At 42.9% G+C, this 24,606-nt stretch overlaps 1 protein-coding gene across 3 annotated transcripts in view; it reads right to left on the minus strand.

The window, feature by feature from the left end:
- Positions 1-24,606, minus strand: part of scube3 (signal peptide, CUB domain, EGF-like 3) — an 83,495-nt gene that overhangs the window by 35,020 nt on the left and 23,869 nt on the right. For all 3 annotated transcript variants that reach the window (XM_030118182.1, XM_030118181.1, XM_030118180.1), the window contains exons 3-4: positions 20,396-20,521; positions 9,929-10,063 (exon numbers count right to left, since the gene is read on the minus strand). In XM_030118182.1, coding sequence (XP_029974042.1) covers positions 9,929-10,063; positions 20,396-20,521 — 261 coding nt within the window. The remainder of the gene's footprint in view (positions 1-9,928; positions 10,064-20,395; positions 20,522-24,606) is intronic.

Here is a 24,606-nt window from a genome sequence, read left to right on the forward strand (position 1 = left end):
TCCGAGGCCACGGCAAGAAACTTAACAGAGGATTGAATTTCCAACTAGTCCCCTATGGACTAACGATTACTTTCTAAGGTTGCATTATGCATCCCAAACCTCACTTCACTCACTCTGCATTTTTATGCAGCCCCTCTACCCAAACGCTACAGACCAATCCATCAATAACATGTCAAGCTGAGGCCAAAACCTGGGCCTTCATGTCTCTGAGGACTAATAAAAGCGAAAGTGTTGACACAAAAGCCCTTTTTTCCAAGCCAGACTATCATCCACCATGTGTAGCCCCCTCCAACTTTCTGCCAAATGCCTCCAGTTTTTATCATTACTAAATGGTGGGAATCCGAAAGAAAAACATCCTTCGATACGGAGGTAGATGGGAAAGTGAAGAAGAGAAATAATGATTCAAAAAACCTCTAGTTCATACATGTCATTATCCACTAAAACAATCTGATGACCCATAAAACATAACACTGTATGTAGAAACTAATAAAAAGCATCAGAGGCGATTTCATAGACAGAAAGCTGGACAGGATATAAAGTCCAGTGTTTGAGTGGGAGCCATTCAAATATCAGCGAGAGAACAAACCAGATGGGATATGGGTTTTCACACAGCTCGAGACCGACAAGCGTCATCAAAACCACTGCGCTTGTGGTACAGAAAGGAAACACTGCAGTTAACCCAAAAAACAAAAGAGTGTTTCTGCGGCATAGAAACCATAACTTTAACCTCCCAGAACAGGTCACGACCTCTGAACAAAACACTACACGGTGATGCTTGTGGCCGCCGGAGAATAAATCTGAACGCTAAATGTAATGACGGACGAATTGGTATTTTGGGAAAAACACAGTGTATGTGTAACAACTGGAAAGCCACAGCAGCCAATTATATTTATTTGTAGAAGATTTTCCTGAATGTTTCTCAACTTTTTCTAACTATCAACCCCAGAAGTAGACAGGTCAGCTGTCCCTGCTCCACATGCCGATAAAATACCTTCACACTAAATCTGCACCCACCCTGGGGAGTGAGCTACGATTAGTGGGCTGACAGGTTAAATGACAAGTTAATTGTGTTACCTGTACACTGTACAGCCAGGTTGGCTGTTTCTTTTGTCTTTCTCTATCTCTCTTTTTTTTTAAAGAAAGAAATTACACAATTCTGACTGAGAATATGGCATTACAAAAAAATAAAAAAATGTGTAAATACTATTAAAACCATTTGAAACTTAGCAGAACGCAAGATGATAAAACACCAACAAAGAAAGCATTTCTCCCGTGCTAATAATAATCATAATAAAAAGAAATCATGTACTTACACTTCAAGATGAGACTCGTTTGAAGGTTGTTGTTTTTTTTTATGCATATTTGTGCTGCACGAAACTGTAGATGTACTTGCTGAGATCACATATATGATGCTCACCTAAAGAACACCTAAAGAAATAGCAGCTCCTCCAGGATAAAGTTGCCATGGTAAGTTCTTTTTATGTCTCCCGGGGCAAAATCTATTTGTGTTTTATTACCGCATTACTGAAACCTCAGCTTAATATGTGAGATCAGTGGCACTGCCCGTAGGACATGGCACTGAGTGCAGGTCACATCAAACGGCTGACTTACTGAGAACCATCGGGTGTACAGCTGAAGATTTACCAGTGATTCAAACTCCCATCAACAACTCGGTCTTAGAGGGAAACCTGCGGGGAGAGACTGATAAAAGCCCGAATCAGTATATCAGCCAGTGGCTTTCAATGTAAACTTTGCAGGCTGCGCGCGCCAAATAAATGAGCCGTTTCTGTTGCTTATTCAGAACCAGAGCAGCTTTTAATAAATTGCAAAAAATCTACTGAAAACGTACTATTTTCCAACACAGTAAAACATCTGTATCTCACCACAAAGAATTCTGGTGGACCGCATGCTACACACAGGAGCTGCAGACTCTGTATGACTTTCCTTCTGAGGTAAAACCTGCCTACCAAGAAAATAAACAACAGTAAACTTTCAACAGCAGGGTATGAGTTTAAACATAACGCGAGGAACTGTGCAACAAAAAAAAAAAAAAAAAAAAAGAAGAAGAAGAAGGAAAGTTAACAGCTTCAGCTAAGATGCCAACTTCTGTGATCCTCAAACAAAAGATCCAAGGAGGCCACAAGTTCCTCACTAGAGCACTGCAAGCTCTCTTAAACCTGAGAACCATGTAGTGGGGGGACCGAAACAATAGGGCTGAAGTAGTGGAAGGCATGCCAAGGGTTTATAGTCTGCTCTGAGTGCTTGGGGCAGTGAAAAGAGGGCTCACGGTCCGCGCTGAGCCGCTGTCATACATATCAGAGGGGGGACGGTCCCCTCTTTGCTGGAGAACATTAAGCAGCTAGCGAGTGTTGGGTGGATACGAACTGAAAAGAAGGGGCCTAAGCATGGAGCCACCACACTATTAAAGCAACATTCCTTCCTCTTAGATAATGGGCCCTTAAAAGTTTTAATAGGAGGATAAAAATGTCAACGCATGGAAAGGAGAATGGGAAAGAACTGGACTGGGTTGGGCTGAGCCGCGGCGCAGATGGTCAGACAGGCTAACGGTGCAGAGAGCTGGTCAAGGAAGTAACTCTTCCCCCGCTGACTCTGGCCTTATAGAGAGCGGAGAGAATCCGTCCAAGTGCTACTGTTTGGTTTGTCTGATTTTCTGCAGATCCCAAAGGCCTTGTTGAGGCTGCTCATTTCACTCCCTTTTTCAGAGGGGAGCCGCAAAAGGCATAAACAAGCGGCGAATGGAAAAGACAGCCGAGGCTCAGGATTCTGGACTGATACATTTCACTGCCAGAGGACTTATTGTACAACTTTACTTCAGTGTTATTGTACTCACAGAAAGACACAAGGCCTGTACAGTTACCCTGCAGTCCAAAACAAAACAAGACTTCCTATTTACGCTGGAGTGAAAACAGTTTAAACTGTAGCATACAGGATAAAACCTAAAATGAACAATCGCTTCCACTTCGTAATGGCAGTGGCAGACACAGTCTTGCACTGCAGAAAACTAGGTGTGTCCATGCATTGAGGTATGACTATGCAATAACACACAGCAGTATTTGCATAATGTATGCATTTGCAACACGCTTTTGTGTACATCTGCCCATCTGTGTCACAGACACAGTTGTGCAGCACCTGCTGGGGACTTGCCACTCCTGCTTTCACTCTTCCTCTCATTTTATCAAGGTCACCTAGCCGAAGAGTCTCAGAGGAACTAAGCACCCTCGCTATGGCACAGACAACACAGCAGAGCACATCCAGGACACCGACTTTCTTAAATGCGGGGATATAAAAAAAAACTATGTGGCGCATTATGTTCTACCGGCGATGCATTCTTTCCAAAAATCAAAGCAAAAAGCAGCTGAAGAAGGCATCTGTCTCTGCAGAGTTCGGTCTGGCCCTTTGGTTAAAGCCATGACAGCCAAGTGTTAGTGGAAAAACCCCACTGGCACTCTGGCAGTCTGCAGCAGCATGCTGGGCTGGCCGGCTTAGAGATGGCCTTCGACAAACCCACGAGTAAAAGGGATGCCCATCTCAAATGAGGTATGGAGAATTCGGTGGCAAGGCAGCCAACGTTTGCAAAAGCCCAAGCCACTGATGTATATTTGTTAAAGGGTGGGGATGGGAGAGTGAGTGGGAGCATGGAGCCCTGTGACTGTCTGGACAAAGAGGGAATATGAGGGAAGATACTGTTAGAAAGTAGACGGAGGGAGAGAAATAGAAAGATTGAAACAGGGGATGTGGTGGAAACGAAGACAAAGGGCGCGATAAGGTGCCCCATATGTCTCCATCTCTGCAGCATGAAGCCTCTTGCTCCACTTCCCCAGAAAAAGGGAAAGAGCCTGGTTATACGGTTGGGCTGCAGAGCAATGGAGCAGTGACTTTTGCACTTGTAAAAACAGTTCTGTGGCCAATAAGCAGACAGGCGGGCAGGCAGGCCTACTGAGAACCAACAGGAGGGACGTGCAAGGAACACGCTGGCTCCGGCACAATGGGACAGCCACATGTGCTTACACAACAGCGTATGAAATTTATTTTCAAAAATGTAAACTGTTTAATGCAGCATTTCGTTTTCGTAAATACTAATTATAGCATCACTGAAATTACTGTAACAGTTGGCAAAGGAAAAAAGTTAAGTGATCCATTTCGAATAACAAAGACAAACAGCAATAAAAGTGGGTTTGGTGACTGCGTTTGACTACACATAAGAGGAATGACATGCATGAAAAGCAAATACGACTAATAATACATGATGTGACCATTTGTTCTACGCTTTATGAAAATTATGGGTTAAGTTACTCATTCTGTCGCAGCATTGAGACCAGTGCGGAAAACACACATCCTGAAATCGACGCGCCGCAGTCTGCATCTTAAATGTCACATCGAAACATGTACCAATGTGCCTCCAGCAGAATTAAATTGAACATTATTGAGCTGTGCACTTGTGTGTGCAACTGTGTTTAGAAGTCATTTTGTTCATCAAGAGTTCACATTTGAATCTGAGAAAGCGAGAGCGAATCGGACACAGGCTGAACGAGGGGCGACAACCCTTTCGAGAAACTAATTAAAAGTTGTAAACATTGGAAAAGGTTTCCAAGAGCAAAAAATATATATATTTCTTGGAGAAAAACAAACTTTTCTGTACAAAGAAATGACATGTGCGAAGGTCACCGATTACAAAAAACAAGACTGGCTTTGCTGTTTTGTAGATTTGTCTAAAATAATGAGCAAATGCTGCTTTGGTTTTCATAATTTCTACATAAAATCTATTGAAGTGGTTCATTAGCAAAACATCCTTCATCTATTTGTTGAGGTGAGATACAGTATACAGTTGCACAATTGCCGTCTTTGTGAGTGGAAACCCTGCATACTGTTGTTTTCCGTTCATCTGTTTCTGATTGTGCACTCTGAAGACTTCAGCAGCCTGTTGCAGATTCCTGCAGCAGAGAAAGGTGACAACAAAGCCTCAAGGCTCAAATAATCAAAATGTTCTCTGCAATGAGCTTCAGACACTTTGTAATATAACCATCGGACTGGTGTGATCTCCAGCAGTTTTCCTCACAATCCTGCTCATCGTGTGTCTATTTTGATTGGCAGCGATGGGGGAATCTGATCTCCGGGGCAGCGTCTTTATAACTTGTGCTCGTTCGGCTCTCTCCCGCTGCACATGGACTCTGCACAGGGCATGTTTCGACTTTCAAATCGTGTAATTGTGTTGTACGTATTCAGAACTGTAGACGAAGGCACTGAATACAAATAAGTCACTATACGTGACTTACATAATCTTCCATCAGTGTACACTTAAAGGTAATTGCCTGACCGGATATTCACAAATGTACAGAGTGAAATTATGGATGTGTGGGTTGACTGGGCCTGAAATTCCTGAATTCCAATGTGCTGGATCCCGTCTCACACACATGCATCCCTGTCATCCTCCTGTACGAAAGAGATAATAAATCAAATCCAAAGCAATGGAACCTTTTCTTGACCTAACTGGCATTCCTTTTAACCACTAAGCACCCTGCCCGGCCTTTGAAAAGCATTATTTCTTGACTGGAAGAAATGTTTGGAGAGAATAAATGAACTGTTACATTTTGGCCAGCGAGACGATGGAGCCTTCATTTGGCCAAAGTTATTCCTGCTGGGGGGGAGTGGGGGGCAGGGGCAGGTCTAATAAGAGGCAGCCAGCAGCAGCCTTGTCATTAGCTGAGAGGCTGGTAGACCCCCGCTGCCTAATTGGCACAGCCGCACTGCTAACAAGGCCTCGCGACCAGCAGGGGAAACTCGCTGGTAGCGCCAGGCTCTGCAGTGGCCGGCGCTGCACTGTCCGCAGGAAGACGGCTGGTAGTTGCCCGGGGAACACCTGACCCATTGATGGAAGAAATGGAAAGCTGATGTCTTTTTAATGAGAACAATAAAACTCATGAGCAAAGTGCACCCCAGGCTTTGCTCTTTAAGAGAAGAGCCGGCAGAATGGATGAGGCCGGGCATTTAAACGGGCTCGGCTGGGAGATGAAATCAACTTTCATTCCCTCAATGATTTTGTTTTTTTCTAGAGTCACTTGGGCATAATTTTTCAGTGAGCAAGCAGAATGAGATTCGCGGCAGTTCTTTGGGACTGTTGCCCAATAACTTGACGAAGCCATTTCCTTCTGAAACACACTGTTGTAATAAGAGCAGTAATAATAAGCAGATGAGTGGTTGTTCTGCTAGTTTTTCACAAACAATGAAACAATGACGGGGCAGTTCTCTGAAAGGGTGAAGGAAGTTTGTAGATTTATGTCCACTTTAATCCCTTGATCCAAATGGATCTCATCTGGAAGCAATAAAGACAAAATTAATATTAAACTGGAAGACTAACACGAACTGGGGGCATTTATCAAGAAGGAACAAATGAAAGGGAGACGGGACGGAGGGCTCGGTGGATAAGACCGGCGCTCGCCGTCTGCTCCTGACAGCGACGGTATTGTAGGAGTGCTTTGAAACACATGATCCGCCTTTTCACCTCACTCAAAAAACACTGCGTTTATGAAATGTAAACATTGACAGTTCACTAGGCCAGACTGATCTCATAAAGCAGACTTCCAAGATCCTCATTTCATCATCCGGGGAAATTAGGAACATCACAATCTAATGACTCCCAGCATGAGCGCTCATCTCATAGAAAAGACAGAGGAGGGGAGAAGAGACGAGACACTCGGTTCATGCTGACCGCAAACCCCAGAAACCGAGGGGAAACATCCACAACAAAGATCCAGCCCAGTATGGAAGAGCCCGCTAATCTGTACGCAGCAGGACAATTATTCCTTGAATAAATGCGTTTTGTGACAACGAAAACAGCACCTCCTTTTATCTGATGCTGCTGTACAAAGCTGTGAATACAGAACAGAGGCAGAGTAAATATACAGTTCACTGCACTAGCACAACACTGAGGAGCATCGCAAACTAATTACTCTTAGAGTGAAAATCTGTGAATATATCTATTGAACTTAAACTGAAATTTTTTTTATTTTATAAGAAGTCAAGGCTGTTTGTGTTGACTCATTCACGAACAAAGTTGTAAGAATAATTGTGCAGCGATAAGACCAGAACCGACAGCACTCACACCATCTGCAGGCCTGACATCCGAAGCGACGCCTGGTCCCATCTGTGCTCAGAGCAGCTCCCCATGTTAATCTGTGACTCTCCATTACTTTGTGCCATTATTCACATGAGTGTAGAGGTCGGAGAAACGCGTCTCGATGGACAAAAACAAACCAAAAAAACCATGTCATTTTATCAGGCTGAAAGTGTAATAATGTGAGGGATGACTGCGCTGGGGCAGCCCGCCTGAGTAGAGGTCAGCAAAGTTACCACCGCAACAATGTTCCAGGTTCACTGGGGCAGTGGCGGCCTAGAGGAACATGCCTGTGATTTTGTGGTTTGCAGGTTTGAATCCCACAGCTGACCTGAGCGAGGTCCTGACTCCTGCACCGTGGCACCAGAAGCCCCAAGTATGTGAAGTTCCCCATGAGAACAATAAAAGTAGGTACAGTATCTATAAAGAGCTGCTGCTGTGAATTTTGACAGTCTGGTTATTCGCCGTTACAACACAGAAAGGTTGTTAAGTGAATGTGCTGAAGCTCCTGATATCTCTCCGAGCAGGTGTTCGAAGTACAAATTAAAATGTATATTTACAGGGAGTCAGCATCAACAGCGGCAAGGCTGTTAACAAGCTTCAACTTTCCAGCATGTTTGTGTGATTAATAAAGCGACGGGTCAAACTACAGCATCAGCCGGTGCTTTGCAGCCTTGTTACAAACACCTCTCTGACCAGTGTTTGGAGGATTAATGCGTGCTTGAGTCAGCACCATGAACACTCCTCTTCCCAACACTATGTGCGCTGATGGGCTCAGATTATGTCATATTACTGAAGACGATTCAAAGAAACGCAATACAAATACAAACATAATCATTAGCTGATGAGAACCCAACACTGACCGTATTAAAATATTAGAGAAGTGCTATCAGATCTTAAAGAAAGAAAATTACGCCTATGTATTATGGATTGTATCATAATGAGATTTGTGAATTATTAATATTTCTGTAGGTCTCAACAATAAAAGAGCTACCAAGTCAAGCAAAATAGGCAAAACCACTGATATGCCACCAAAATGAAAAAAAAAAGAAAAATGTCCACTAATAAGTAGATTTGTGAAAATTGCTGGAAATTGCTTCATATTCTTACATGAAATTTAAGGTGTGCTACAAAAATGTACAATTTGTGAGATAATAACGGCACAATATTCCATTTGACATCTATGTATTGATAGACATGAAGAGATTTTTTTTCCACCAAAGTTGGATTTGTCTACAAAAGTCGTTACAGTTTAGCTCTCCGCAGCTTGAGAGCTCAGTTTACTGATCATGTGAGCACATTACGCCTTAACTTCCTGTCTTGTTTCTACTCTGGTAGAAATGACTGAGGAGAGATTACAGTGCGACCACCGACCAGTCAAAAGATCGAGAGGAAAATAATTTAAACTAAATTGAAACCTGAGGAATATCTACTGCGCACACACGTACACATGCACATATGCACAATGTATATATTTCCACCATACCTACAGTCCAACTGAGAAGAAATCACTGTAAATGCACATTAAAGGCAAGGTAAATATAGCATATACTATCTTTACATTTAGCTATAACATAAAACCATCAGTGTGTTGGGTGAGCATTCAAGACATGCCAGCCAAAAGCATTCACTCAGTGGAAATATGCTTCGAAGTGAAAGAGAAAATTCAGCATTGAGCTAAAAACTGCTGCTTAACATGAGAAAAGGCATGTTCTGCGAGAGCATGAGATTAAAGACAAATATGTGAGTCTTACACTCAATGCATGAGAGATGGCAGCTCTGACATACAGTACTGCCTTGCTTACAGTGTTCTTGCAATTCTGAATGTTTTCTTTGAGAAGATGACAGCCAACACAGGAATAGCAATCTAAAGCTCTTCTCTGTACGTACAGACATTCACATGTCCTATGCAGGAAGCTGCATGACTGCTATATCATTTTGTTGTATAACACACCTGTATTTACCATCCATCTTTGTTTCTCTATGAGATCAAAAACAGAAGTGTATGTCTGTACGACATGGCAATTGATGCTACTGCAACACCAGGCCAACGTACTGGTAGAAAAATGTATAGATATATTCTTTAACAAATCGGTCTTCTGTTATAGGTATTATTTTGGTAAATTCTTACATATATGGCAGATTCTGGCCAACTAAAGAGGATTTATTGCAAACTGCAGACAGGTTTTTTTGATTTATCAACTGAAGAAAAATGGCCTGAAGAAAGTATGCAAATAAAAAAACCAACAGCCTCCTGACAGCTTGTGCGGCTCTATATAGAGCTATGACGTGATGCGTGTACAACACACGCCCGCAGAGCTCCTGCATGTGGTGAGTAAGCCTCAGAGCAGGTTGGCTCTTCTTCTCCTGTCACGTCTCCATCCCACAGGAACGCTCAATAAACAAGAGGTGTGTCTGCCAGAGGCTACACCTTTAATTGTTTTCTGTGCTCACAGTCCCCCGCAGGCCACTCTCATACCACAGATACCTTAAAATGCTGCCAAGCACTAGATTGGTTCAATTTGAAATGGTGGGAGGAAAACAAAAAGAGATTTATCCTTGTTGTGTTCTTTTTTCCCCCCCCCTCTCCTTCAGACTTGCCTTTTTTTTAACCTTTCGTTCGCCCCCACTTCAATTTCAAATGTGCACAACTCATCATATAATCAAATATCTTAACATGCATAAAACAGCAAATACTTCTTCAAACATGTGCTTCAAATAGGAATACAAAACCTATCATCGAAAAGAGACGAAGAACTCCTTTCCTGCGTGTGCACTCGTGCGTGTGTGTCTCACCTTTAGGCCTCTGGATGCAGGTATGCTGGTTGTCACTCAGGAGGAATCCTTCTCTGCAGCGGCACTCGTAGCTGCCCATCATGTTGACACAAATCTGTTGGCATCCACCGTTGCCTTCTGAGCACTCATCCACGTCTGCCAGGAGAGACACCACCAACAAAACAGAATTAGAAGAAGAAAAAAAAAAGAAAGAAAGAAAGAAAGAGCTCTTCGCCACAGAACAAATGTTCTGAGATCCACAGAACAAACGCAGATTAGTGGCTTGTCTGAAGGACGTCTGGGATCAAATCACAACCTGTTTAATGGACCAGTAACATCTCACATGAATAACAGGAATGAAAAAATATATGCAATCCATTCAGACTGCCTAGACTGCTGCCCCCGCGACCCGGTCCCCGATAAGCCGTGGAAAATGAATGGATGGCATTCAGAAGTACAGAAACAAGTCACTGAAGAAAAGAAAGAGTCAACATTTCCATTTTACTTCTGAAAAAGGACAAGATATCTTTTAGTGCAAGTCTACAGTGGAGTTCATTTTGCATCCTCGGTCAAATTTATTGCCAGTGGCTAAAACAATACTTAGATTAGTTGTGGGTCATTATATAATTCATTCAGCTGGAAATTAATTGATTTCATATAAAACTGTTTATTTACAATATACATCACCAAGAATCAGCAGCTACGCTCGAGGGTCTGTCACACCGCAACTTAGGTAATATCCACCATGTCCACCCCACAGAGAGCAGAATCATAATTTACATGGTTTATAGTAATAAATATGGTTAAGTATGGAACACTATAGATAGTTTCGTCAGTATTCAGACATGCAGCATGGTTTGTTGTGTCAGGACCACAGTTGGGAAGTCGGGTCTGGTTCATGTCACTTGCTGCCATTTTCAATATTGGAGTGAGAGGTGTAAACAAACTATATCCTGAACAGCTCTAGTGATGTTTACTCTGGCCCATGGCTTCACAGCTATGTTGTGTGATGGGCTCAAGCCAACATAATGCATGTCAGATTGTTGAGATGGGAATTTTATCAGCTAGGAACTTATCAACAAACTCTTAAATATATGAAGGAGTGAAAACAGCAGCAGGAAATCTTCATTCATACAGATCAGTCGCAGTGATTGCATTTAGTTGACTTCCAGATCTTTGCTCCATGCTGTGTTCTGGCTACCATCAAACTGCACCGGGTGCTGAGGACTGACTGTGTGCTAAGTCCGTTTGCTAGATGTGCACCAGGTCGCAGATGGCAGCATCAACGCTTCCACAAATGGGCCACTCTAATGCAGCAATCATAGCAGGCTTTGTGTAAACACAGGTTGTATGGCTGACCCTCAGCACAACGTCACAAAATGTGATTTGGCACAAGCTGTTTTTATCGAATGATCTCCAAAACAGTTGGTGGTTTAGGGCCTTGATACCCATCAGATAAATTCAAACCACCAATTAAAAAAATTACAATCTCTATTCACTAAAGAGGTTTGGGAAATATACGTAGAGGTGTGTAATTTTTAATGAAAAAAAAGATTTTTTGAAGATCTGATGCTATTTCACCCATCACTTGAAGGTCTGATAAATCAAATCCAAAAAAAAAAACAAAAACAAAAAAAACTTTGATCTGGAAGAGAGGAAAAAGTTGAGAATACTTGCTCTGGTGAACATGAGTGTCAGGGTTATATTTAATGGCACTTTGGCTCTGAGACAGGAGGCTGCGGGGCATCAGAAGCAGGACCACCAGACTGAGGAACAGCTTCTTTCCGGAAGCTGTTAGACTTTTGGACTGTGGTGGTGCTATGTAGCTCTGCAGCACTCAGCAGCATACCTGCATACATGACACACCTATGTCTTTGTTTATTATTGTAGCCTCTGCATAAACCTTTTTTAAATGACAATCAAAAAGTTAAATGAAGATTTTTAATTACACAGTCAGAACAGGAATTGAAATTTGCCAAGTGTGCTTGGTGTAAAAAAATTATCTGAAATTGAATTGGTAACATGTCCTGCAGTAGCATCCAAAAGAACTCATCAACTCCGCAGAGTACAAAGTAATGAATTCTCAACAGGACAGAGATTGTGGCTTGAGTGCATAAGTCATACAGGGGAGGAAAAAAAAAAAGGCTCCAAAAATGGATACTCTGAAAAGCCAGAGCAGCTTGTCTTAAGCTGTCTGAAGAGGTCGCGTCAGTCTTAATGGGTATCTGACATGGCTGCACTGAAAACCTCCAACTGTGCAGCACTAAGCCATAAAAATGCACATGCAGCACAATCCCTTGGCAAGAGGGAAACCTGATCCACCTGGGCCAGAGTACCTGCTGATGACGAGTGTCTGTCAGCCCCGTGACGAGAGGAATGCAGGGAGGGGGAGGAGGAAGGGGCTGGGGAGGAAAAGTAGCCATGGAAAGAGGAATGACTTTTTCGGGGTCGGTGGGTGTGAATTCACCTCAAGCGCACAGAGAGGAAGGGCATTTACTGAGGTGTCGCCTGAGGCTTCGTTCTGGCACCAAGCAGGAAAGAGAAACTGACCACAAACGAGAGCGGCCGACTTCATTTCCACTGGTAATGAATTCTGCTCTCGCAGCGGTTCCATCTTAATAGCACAAAAACTTTTCCCGTAGCTCATGGTGTCGCTTGATAAAAGAGACGAATGTACGGCGGTGGGACATCTATTAATCTTTGCATACATCCATTTCTTTCTCAAAATGAAATGTCTTGCGCAGAGCCATTTCAGGCTGGTTTAGTGCGCTCCTCTCTCCTGTGCGTGACTTAAGTGCAGCTCTGAAGATGACACTCCATATTCTGCCTCCCCCCCAGGAGACCTGCGCTCCTACTGACCACACTGGAACCTTATCCATCCCTCTGCTCAATGCATTAATAATCTTCTGTATATACAAGGGTTTTTTTCTTTTAATAAACCGTCATGCGAAACTAATTTACTGTCTATTTGTCCAGTCTGAGAAGGCCTCTAGATAAAGTTTCCTTTCTGGGGAATTCTCAGCCCAGGCAGTTAGAAATTAAACTTCACCCTGTCTTCTTCTTTCTGCTTTTTCCACCAGGCCGTTTACAGACATGTGAAGTCACTCGTGCGCCCACACACACACACACACACTGCGCTCACAAAAGTGACATCTGACGACTACACACAGCTCAAAGGGGCTGACAGGTAGGTCGGTGGCAGAAAACATTTGTGACCCTCGTCAGAGTCTGCCGTCCCATCCTCGCGTCACATCTCCACAACCATTTCTTTCCGCTAAAAAAAACCCACAAGTCATGGGAAAAGCATCAACCTGTGAGTCAAGCATCGCCTTGTGGAAAAAAAAAAAAAAAAAGTTGACATTAAGTCGGAGTAAAAGGGAGGACAGTTTTGGAAAATGAGTTGGTTGGGCCTTGATTTGGCTGCTTGGTGTCGAACTGGTGGTCTCATCTCTCCATCATGAAAGTGGAGAGAAGACCTTTGAGCTGACGAAAAGCTGGCAGCAACCTACAGCTGCACCTTTACAGATAAACTGGTAGCAAATAAAAAAAAAAACTGCACAACTCACATTCAAACATTTGTAGAAAAAAAATCTCTCTCTCTCACTCTCTCTCTATGTAGAGGCTATACAAATACAACAGACCTCAACTCATGCGCAAAATACCCAAGAGATATGCAGCCAGCCTTAGTGGACCCGCGGGAATTCTCTTTCCATACCATCAGCGCATCAATGAAGGTTTCATTTCCTGATTCCTTCATCCCTCCAAATGAGGCGTCGCCTGTCAGTAGATCTCTCCTGTTTAAATAGCTCCCATAATTGCCTGTGTTGTGTGCTGGGCAAGGATGGCGTCCAAAGCAAATATTTCCAAGCGGAAAGGGGTTCTGGCACGGCCAAGGAGAAGTGCTCATGTTATTTGGAGTTAAAACATTTTTTAAAAATTCTCTGGGGAGAACGGGAAAAAAATGTCTTAATCAAGTTGAAAGGGCTGCCTCACTTCTGAAAAATGAGACTTGTCTCTGATTCCATCCCTCCTTCACTCGAGGAGAAGGAGGGGAGAAGCAGGGTTCAGAGATTAAGAGATTGGTTGTGTTTGCAGAGGCCATGTCCGCTGGTTTCTCAGATAGCCTTGACTGTATATATAACATTTGGCCTTGCGCAGAGCTTTAGAGCCATGTAAACATGGTGGTTGCCTCACAGAAACTCCTGAACCCTTATTTTCTTGAAAAAGTTAAATCCTTTCCATTTTCCAAAAAGGTCCATCAACTTCACAGATGATTGGAAACTTCCTTTACATGGCAGACACAGTGAAAAACTGTCATCAGCAGTTCGGGCTTCTGCCTGCATCACACAGAAATGTCTCCGTCTCTGTGGTCCAGACAGACCAGAGACAAGGAGGTGAGTGGCTCGCCACTGGTCTCTTTGGGCATTTCATTTACAAGAGCTGAAGAGGCGCACACTCTTTAATAAGACAGCAAAAATAGAGGCACGTGCGGCGCCAGGCAGCAAAAAACAGCTGGGGAGCTCCAGGAGCCGCCGGAGCTGCAGCGGTAGATGAACAGGCAGCGGATCGGCTCGACTTAACATCATGGAGGAAGGAGTGTGCACACACATGCACACAGCCAGGTCCAATTAAAACAAGATCCCTTCTTATTTCAAACGGGATTAAAGGATTTCCTTCTTTTCCTCTCTGTCGCTTCTGGATTTCAGTGACGAATCGCATTTCTAGACGCAAATTGACGGAAAAGTGATCAGGACGCGACTTGTGAAGCTCACCTGAAAAGACAAACTGAATCCACTGGCAACTGGCTTTGTTTAACAGGCGTGGAACCCTCGCTCTGCCACCTGGCAGATGAAGGTTTAAGGGCTGATATTTTGCAGGAAGCCCCGATCTTTCATCTGCAGAACATACACTCTCTTAAATCATTAGGAGAGCGGGTGACTGTCGCAGGCCGGGAGCCTGAGACACTTACAGTATTTAGCTTTGAACAATTTATTAGTTCCAGTGCTTCCTGTCTGCCTGACCCACTGTTTCAATGCAGCTCACCGATTCACATCTGTTCTTAAATCAGCAGCCAGGCCTGATTTTCTATGCTGCTTACACACACAAAACTTATACAGCTTTGATTAAACTCAGACGCCGCCGACTTCACACGCGTCTCTCAGGTAACCGTTTCAGTAAATAGGCACAAACTGAGATCCCACGAGCAATCTCTCGGAGAGTACTTTCCTCAATGAAAAACTACGAGCTCCGATCATGCTTTAAATGGTAGTATCCCTCTGTTCTTACAAAACAAGTCTGGAAGTATTTAAAAAAAAAATCTAAACCTCAGGATAAGTGTTTGGGTGGACAGTGCTTATGCCAAGGAGACAAGAGGCCCTGCGCTGACGTCTGACGGCTCCCAGTCTGCTCCACGCTCACATCCCTAAGCCCAATCTCAGGCTTGAGTTTCCCTCAAAGCCCTGCCGGTGGGCTCAGCTGGAATTGTTCATTTCATGGTGGATGGAAGCGAACAACCAGAGAGAAGACAGAGTGAGAGTGAGCGAGAGGGCCGATAGATCTCAGCAGACAGTTAATGCACCAATCTCAAATCTACCCTTTAACTCATCACTCCAGCTCCTTTTCCCCGAATCCTGGAGACACTCTCACATCCGAACCCGATCTGCTCATGTCACAACAAAAGCAAAGTGAATCTGCCGGAGGGAGACGGCTGGACATCTACATCTGCAGCAGGGACATGAGGAGGGGTAGTGTTAAGTGTCTGCACCGTCCCCGATACCTCTGGGTGTAACAGGAGAGCTGTTAAAACTGGATCATCTATTCTCTATACAGAATTTATCCTGTACGTAAAAGACTATAAAATGTTACACTTGAAAAATAAGACATTTTTTTGCCAGTAGAAGTGGGAAAAATATATGATATCCAGACTTTCCATGACTCAAAAGGCTTTTAACTTTGCTCTTAAAATCTAATTTAGAGCAAGTTTAGCTGAAAAATAAAAAACTGTCATCGACCTGTAATGCTCACATTTTGCATTCTATTAAACATTTCGGCCATAAATGCAGTACGGTTCTGTATAATTTGGGGCTCAGAACAAGTGCACCCTGAAGCCAGAACACACTGAAGGATTCTGTCTGAGAAGCAAATGTGGCGATATCTGTTATTGTGGCTTAAAATCTGCGGTCCGGAAAATAAGAGCAGTTCGCAAACGGCAGTGCAGCCACATATGGCTTTAGATTATCTTCTGACTGTGTCAGAGATTTCACGACACCCGTTTTGCTACAACACAGTGTAACTGCAGCTGCAAGGTAGAGAGACCAACAACCACAAGACATTCAACAGACGTGACCACCGAAGCAACATCAAAGCTGCACCACAATAGTTTTCAGATTTCCAAGAGGGTAAAATCCTGGACCATGTCCACATTCTCAATTTATTTCCATATAGAGCTTTTTAACGGTTCAGGAGTGCTACAAGAGCCACTGCTCAATTCTCTGTTAGCTTTGTTTATTTCCTGAAGCCACCAGTGGCACATGTTAAGTGACATACAGGATAAGTAAAAGCTTTCTTTTTAAAGGATTTAGAGCCCTGTTAAGATTTGTTTTACTTGAGGGAAAGTTACAACCAATGGAGAGCAGATTGTTTTCTAAATGAGAAAAAATATAGTTGGACAAATTGGACTTGATATTAGACAAACCCCAGTAAGAGCTGCAGTTGTTGCAGTTGAGTTGAAGGTCACAGTAAGCTGCACCTCATGTAGCTGACAATCAAACATTTCCTGCCAGTGTGCGCTGTGTGGAGGTCATCCTCACCGCCATGGAAGAGTGGCCCATGTGCTTAAAGGAAATGCATTTAAAAGGCAAAAGCAAATTAGTGTGAAGGTCTTTGATGAGCCCTCATTGCTCAACAGAACCAGGTCAATAATACATCATTCTGAAAGAGCCTGTTTGATTAGCCAACCTTGTAACATGATCCCGAAGGATTACAAGCACAGTGATACGGCTCAGATGGGCCAAGAGTGAATATGTGTCTGTCAAAAGTCTTTATCAGACAGACTCCATGGAATTATATCCATTAACAAAACAATAAACAGCTAACAGACACGGCCTTTGGCGTTTTGCGACTTCAAAGTTATTCTTCAGGAGCTCATTTTACAGCTGTAATGACATTACTTTTGTGTTATAGATCATGTTATGTCTTTGGGGAAGGTTAAAGTAAAAGGGCATTCATTTCCCTATAGATTGCGCGGGGAATTGAGTTCTGCTGAATCAATACAAACCAAATCAGTGTTGGTCAATAGAAATCAAAGGAAAGTGTCCTGTTTAGGCTCCGCGCGTGGAGCATGTGGAGCACCGAATAGGTGCAGGGAGCAACATGTCCTGAGTGACAGGGAGCACAATGATGAATGTGAGTAAACAATTCAATGACAAAAGCGAATCCTCGGCGGTGCTCTGTCAAACATCTGTAATGTCTATTTCAAGCCTGCCTTTATGAGTCCTAGTGAGTCACACTTAGGCTGTATGCAACTGTGGCATTCCCTCTTATTGGAACAAAAGACATACCTTTATTTGTGTCTTTTAGCTGCAGAGAGAGGAGAACATTATCATCTGTGTATGCACAGAAAGGGAGTACATCTGCAGATGCTTGCAGCAGAGTAGTACTTGCGAGAGATTAACAGACGACCAGTGATAAGAGTGTATTTTGGTTTCTGCAGGACCCAAACCAAAACACATAGGTCATAAATGTGGGGACGCTGGTGCTACAGTGGGGAACTAATAGCCTTCCTGCATCTGGTTTTCATTGTAAAGAGGATGTGTGTTTTGGATTAAATTGACACTGATTCCTCTGTTTTCCCTCAGCCTCAAAAAAAATCCCTTTACAGCCTGACCATGAAAGACTTGCGGTGATTAAATAGCATCCCTCTCTCACCTCTGTACGATAATTGTCATGACAGTTATAAAAGATGTAATCAAGTTCTTATATGCTTCACTTCTCCTCTTTCTTGAGTTTTTAGAAGGTACAATTGCTCCCAGTGAGGTAAATTATACAGTGAGTGACATCTCAGTCTGCACAGGAGGAGCGGCGCGCTGTGATATTGCATTGCTTCCACCTTGCTGACTTTCTGACATCTTTGTGGGGTTTGGGGCAGGAGCGGAAGACCTCAGAAACCAGAGCGTCCCCAGCGAGGCACACCAAGCAGTGTTCTGCTTCATGCTCTGCTGCCTCCTGCCACCGCCCAACGTCATTATGCTGCCAACACATCCAATTACAAGGAGCCGTGTGGCACGTGCAGCACCGAGCAAACAAAGAAGACATTGACAGGGATGCGTGTGCGTTGGCTCAACTCGTGTCCCTGAGGTGACAGTGGAACATACTCCTGCCTGCTGGCTCAGGAGGAGTCTCCAAGGTCTCGAAACAGTGAGTTCAGCACAGTTCCGTGAGTTTAGAGTGAGCTGTGTAGCTTCTAAAAGCTAAATCAAATCAAACGCCGGGGTTTTTTTTTTGTGAAAACAAAAGCTGGTATATCCCCCAAAAAAGATGCAACTTAAAACTCAGACTCTAAACTCACAGTGAACTTTTGGGGATCAGGTGAACGTCTCCTCCTTTGCAGCCTCGGGCACATCTGGTCTATAAGGGCTCTGAGGATCTGACCTCGTCTGGGAACCAGCTGCTTAGGCTCTCCATTCCTGGGCCGAGGGGACTAATCTTTTCTCAGGGGCCAAAAGAAGCTTAAACCTGGAAGAGGAAGCTGGGGCCTTAACATGAAACCTCTGCTATACCTCTTCCTCTCCTTTCTTGTGTTTGTGCTGAGGATTATTCCCTTAGCGGAGCAGAGCAGGGGTATTAGAATGAATTAAATTCTCAAGAAAAAGAAGTCTTTAGAGTACTTTCAGGTCTCCGGGCAAGAGTCGAGATTTGTACTTGACAGCTGCATACATACCTTTCAGTGTGTGCTTTTTTCTTTTTTTTTTTAACCTGCTTCACTGAGATTAAAAAATATTTACTCATTTATTATTTAATTGGATCAATACATTTGCAGAAATATAAGAGAATTTCTGAGCCACGTCCCAAGCTATCCAAAAGAAATCTGCCCTCTTTAGCGCAGGCCATCGCCAAGAAAGAAATAGCATATGGCAGAAAACAGAGAAAACTTGAAAGCTGGCTCCGTGTTTGCTCATGTGTGCTTCACAATGACAAATTATAACAAAAGAATCGATGGATGCAGCTCTGTTTGGTGCAGCAGCAGCAACCATATATTGCAATTACACACCTGCATGCAAGGCATGAGTCGATCCACGGTACAGCAAATGATCCACACACAACTGCACGCTGTTGCTAAATGGCTTGGAAAATAACTCTGCTTTACAGCGCAGATAGAAGTTGAGCAGGAGATGAGAAGTCAAAGACGAAGCCAGAGGGAGGGGGAGAAAGACAGGATTACAGTAAGGCAGAAAGAAAAATCACGTCAAGTCAGAACAGGTTTATTATCGATCTAAAGATGCTTGTTTTCAATTCCAGTGTTGTTTAATCCCGGCATTACAAGCAGCCCAACAGGTAAATATGGGATTGATGCGAGCGTGCGCGCCTGCATGTAAAAGCCCTTTTCACAGTGAATCATTGTTAAGTACTGATAAGTTTTTCTGTCATCGCGTCTTCACCTGAATGTGAAAAACACTGCAGCAAGTCGCCTCCGACTTCTCCGCGCAACAAACTCACAGCATCCACCGGGGTTTACCGACTGCGATATCAAGCGAGAACACATCATGCTGGGGACGCAACCAAGAGGGAGATAATTTCCGAGGAGCAGCAAGGTCTGACTTGGGGGTTTGAAAACAAAACAAAAGGAATGCAGGGTGGATGGGTGGATGGGGGGGGAGAAGGAGCAGAACGAGGTGATAGGGGGTGGGTAGACGATGCCTATGTTTAGCAGCTTCCCGCAGCAGGAAGAACACTATATTTTTCTTCATTTCATAACCTTTTAAGTGTAATATGTCCTCTGTGAGGCTAGCATGACTGGCACACTGGTGAAATATTAAACCATGGGAAAGTACGTCGACTGACGGCTCGCTCAGAGCTCCCAGCTCAGGGTCAAGCTCTTCTTAAATTTTTTTTCCCTCTTTTCATCATACATATTATAAAAGAAAAGTCTCCCTTTTCCTTTTTTTCTTTTTTGTGCAAACACACGAGGAGACTACCTGCCACGTGAATGAGGAAATAGCTAATATTTGATGCAGCTGTCTAATAAGACCTTAGTTCAGCCTTGAAACATATATTACCATCCATGATGTGAAGGATTTATGCAGCCACACTGGTTCTGTCGCATGCAGTTTAACATACATGTAAGTTTCCCTTAGAAAGAAAGCCCCTTGTAGAATCACATTTACATTCGCTATTAAATCAGAAAAAAAAAAAAATCACTGCACATTCTTTCACTCACACACCCACACACGCTCACACACACACACACACACACACACATCATACACTCACCGAGACAATTGTGGCCATCGTGTGCCAAGCGGAAGCCATCATAGCAAGTGCACCTGTAATTTCCCGGGATGTTGATGCACTCGTGGACACAGCCACCGTTGTATTCTGTTGCACACTCGTCAACATCTGCAAAGAGAAAACGAGAAAGCATGTGAGCATAAGAAAAAGTGTCAAATGACACAATTGTAGGGTTTCTTTTTTTGAAATAAGGAAAGTTAGACAAGCCAAGTCTATTTAGACATTTCTGTGGAATGTATTTTCAGCCACTTTCTGCATTAATTTCTTGAAATTGTGACAGCAATCAGCCTATTAAATGCCCTGGAATTAAAACATCTTGATGAAGCTTTCAAAACCTTGAATAAAAAGAAAAAAACTTTAATCCTGTAATCGGTCGATCCACTCAAATGAGCTTTGTTTCATTTATGAAACACTTATTTTAACACAGACGTTAGACAGAACATAACTTACTAAGGTCAGAACCGCCTGACAAGATATGAGAGGAAGCCAACATCTCTCCAGAACCACTGAGCAGGGAGCGACTCGGCAGCAGCGGCAGACTCAGACAGCAACTGTCCGACCTGCTGACCGGCAGGTGTTCTGCCTGGCCTAAAGTCATGGATCATAAAACTAAAAACGTCCTTTAGCTCCTTTCACCTGCAGCAGCTGCACTGCCAAGCAAAGTAAGAAAGCCATCCGTCCACCTGTCTTCCATATCTAGGTTAGAAAGAATTGTAAACGTGGTGATCTCAGCGGGTTGAGATTTACCTCAATAAAATGAGTGAACTTTTTGACTAACTAACACTTTTTATAACGTGAGATATAAATATGTTGCATTCTGTTTAGATGACTTTTACTGTAATAGAAGGGGCATGAGTGTGTGGGCCATGTATGTTCTCCCCATGTGTGGCTTGTCTCATCTTCTTTGCACATTTTAAATTGTCCTTGAGAGCAGCTCTGAACTGGCATATGACAGTGAATGGGGGGAACTGTTAGTACCTCCAGGCCTATTACAGACTGATGACCTGTCCACCACATTACTAAAGCACATAAAGAAGATAGATGTTAAGATCTTTCATAAAAGTAATTCTGCGATCGAAATGGAAGCGACAACAGCTGTTAAATTAGACGAGCCATTTGCTACCGGTGTAATTTGGGTAATTGCCAAAGATTTACTGATTTGGTTTTGCTTCACTTTGAAAGCCAAGGTTTTTGGCATATTCATTAACCGAAAATTAGTTCCGTATTGTGCCAAGATGTTGCCTTTTCTCCTTTGAAGTTCATTGTTGGCAAGACATTTGAATAGCATTTTGTCTAATATAATTCTGGGAATAAAATCAGTGTGAAAAAATCCTGTAAAATATGCAGACATCCATCGTAAACCTGTCAGGCTGCACAGTGTTGTAGTGGATAGCACTCTCGTTTTATAACGGGAATACCCCTGCTGCATGTCTGAGCTTGAAAGCCTCTCAGTGGGGAGTTTGCATGTTCTCTTTGTGTGTCCCTGACTGAGGTACTCCTCAGTCTTCCCACACACCAACATGCAAACATGCATTTAAGACTAATCTGTGACTCTCATTCACAAATAGGTGTTAATGTGAGTGTGTGTTTGCCCTGCGATGGACTTGTGAGCTGTCCAAAGTGCACCACCGTCCACTGTTCGACTGACTTAAGAGATGGATCAGTAACATTGCTGATAAGACACACAGGTAGCAGCAAACAGTGAGTGTGAGGAGATAGTGATCTAACTGATGAATTCACTCCCTGTAATGGGCAAAACTAAAGAAATGGGACATCAATTTGAGAACAGAGGCAGAAAGATTAAAAGAAAATCATATGACAGCTTAAGTGGCATTGTCTTCTGTGGCTGTGGAGACTGTTGAAGGGTCCACACTATAGAGACCCACACAAGGTGAACTGAGAATACAGAGTGCTTCCATTCAGCACTTACAGACCCATTTAGGGCCGATGATCCTGGTTGTTCAGCTCCTCTTTGAGGCTGCCTCTCTCGGTGCCTAATTGGACTTGACAGCAAAGGGATAGGACCGAAACAAAGAAACACTCTCCTGCTCCCTGCTTATTCACTTCCCACACGTCTCTGTCATTCTCCGATCACAGCGCACAATCACTGCTCCGCTCTCAACCCGTAAGACCCACCACATGGCAACGCAGCATTGATTTTTCCCTTCGCTGGCTTTAAAACTGATTTTATTTCATGCTTGCCAAACCCAGCAGCATCAGCACAAAACGTGTTTGTTTGTGTCTGGACGTACGCAGCACTGCGTGCATTGTGGGTACTTTAGATATCAAACACACAGAGATGGATGGGACTGGTTCTAAATCAATAGTGTTCTGTAAGACAGAGACTACAACAACGCAAAAAAAGAAGAAGTGCTGCTGCAGATGGTGCAGTCCTGATCTCAACAGGAAGTCCTGGAGAAACAGATTAAACTAAATTGGGGAGAATTTTGCTAAACTCAGGAAAAACCTGCCGAGTAAAGAAACATTTGTATTGGATTTTTTTTTCCTGCTCACAGCTACAAATCTCTTTACTAAACACGTTAGTTCAAAGCAATGTTTTGAAAGCTTTGCTGCTTCACTATCAGAGTCTTGCTTTTTGCGCTGTTGTATGCTGCAAATTTAATTATGAGGCCTGAACTTGGGGAGAGTTGGTGAATGGGTCAATTGTAAGATTTTTCCTTTATTAAGAGGCCCAGAAGGACTCCACACAACTGTTCCTGGTCTCAAAAAAATAATTATAGAAACCAAAAAACAACACCAAATTAATATTTTTGTAATGAAAACGAAGGTAAAATATATCCCAAGGCGCACACACACACACATACACACACACACACACAAAACAAGGCACGCACAGAAACAAACACACACTTGTGCAAATCCCATTAATGAAACTCAGTTGCAAAGCATAAAAACATGAAAACAAAAAAGAAAAATTAATAAAACAGTTTGAATTCCAAACTTAAAAGTAAACCTGCCTTTTCATTAAAGGCAAAAAAAATTAAGGAGAATATAAAAGTCTTTAAGAATCTGTAAACCACCGTCTTGTTTTATTCCCCAGTTAAACTTCCTCAAATTTTGAAATAAAGAGATTATTGAGATGACAACTCCACGTTATTGCATCAATAACTAAAGCATCCTGATGAAGTGCTTAATCTTTAAAGGGCACTCAATAAAATACTTGTGTAAATGGAAACGTCTATCCCCAACGGTTGATTAATAGAAAGATATTTTCATACTTTACAGTAAGGATCCACCACGCTCCATTGATTTTCTACATCACTTCAGTAGCGAGGGTCCATCACAGACCAAACACAGAAAGACAGTCAAACACAGGCACACCTACAGGTAATGTCAGAATCCCATTCGCCAGTTGCCTCAAACATATGAGACTCGGAGAGGAAAACGGGGAAAAGCCTTCAAACATGCAAATTCCATAGAAAAAGGCCTCCAAGCCTGGACTTCAACCTCTAAACAGTGGTGCAGCCTAAACATATACCAAAAAATACACTCTAATTATGAAGTTGAATCTCTTGCAAAGTGAAATTAAAATAAAGAGAATTGCACATTTTCAACATTTCTAGTTTGAAAACAGTCTTTAGACCCCTGTATAGACTGCCTAGAGTGCTACTGACTTTCAATAGTCTATTTTTTTCAAAATAAGAACACTAAAGATGCTCTATTCAACCCATTGAATTCATTTTCTTGAATACACTTGTAATAGTGTTCTATGAGGCTTTTCACATTTCTATAATAGACCAGCTGAGAACAAGAGATGCTTTGCTGAAGCGAATTGTCGAACACTCATAATACAAACTGGAAAAATAACGTCTCAATGATCAGCACAAATGTTTCCTTCATCTGAGTCTCTTTCTTTTGTTTACCACTGATAGTTTCAATGAAGAGCTGCAGAAGTTATTAACACGGTCATTGTTCCTAAAAACAGTCAAACCAAAACCACCACAGCTGAACCAGCAGCACAAGAACTCTGAGCTGCCTTTAAATATGACACATGCTTTCCACTTTTACTGTCTTTATTCTTTCCGCTGTCGTTATTTCTTTCCTTTAAAATGTAAGCGCTTGTCTGGTTGAAGCACTTCACTTGTAAAGGATGACGTTCAACACGCAGCCAGACAGCGAGCTCCTTAAAATGTATCAGTTAGCAAATGACACGTATTTTTGTTTGTACTTTA

Source organism: Salarias fasciatus, chromosome 20 (genome assembly GCF_902148845.1).
Source record: "Salarias fasciatus chromosome 20, fSalaFa1.1, whole genome shotgun sequence".
NCBI classification, from domain to species: domain Eukaryota; kingdom Metazoa; phylum Chordata; class Actinopteri; order Blenniiformes; family Blenniidae; genus Salarias; species Salarias fasciatus.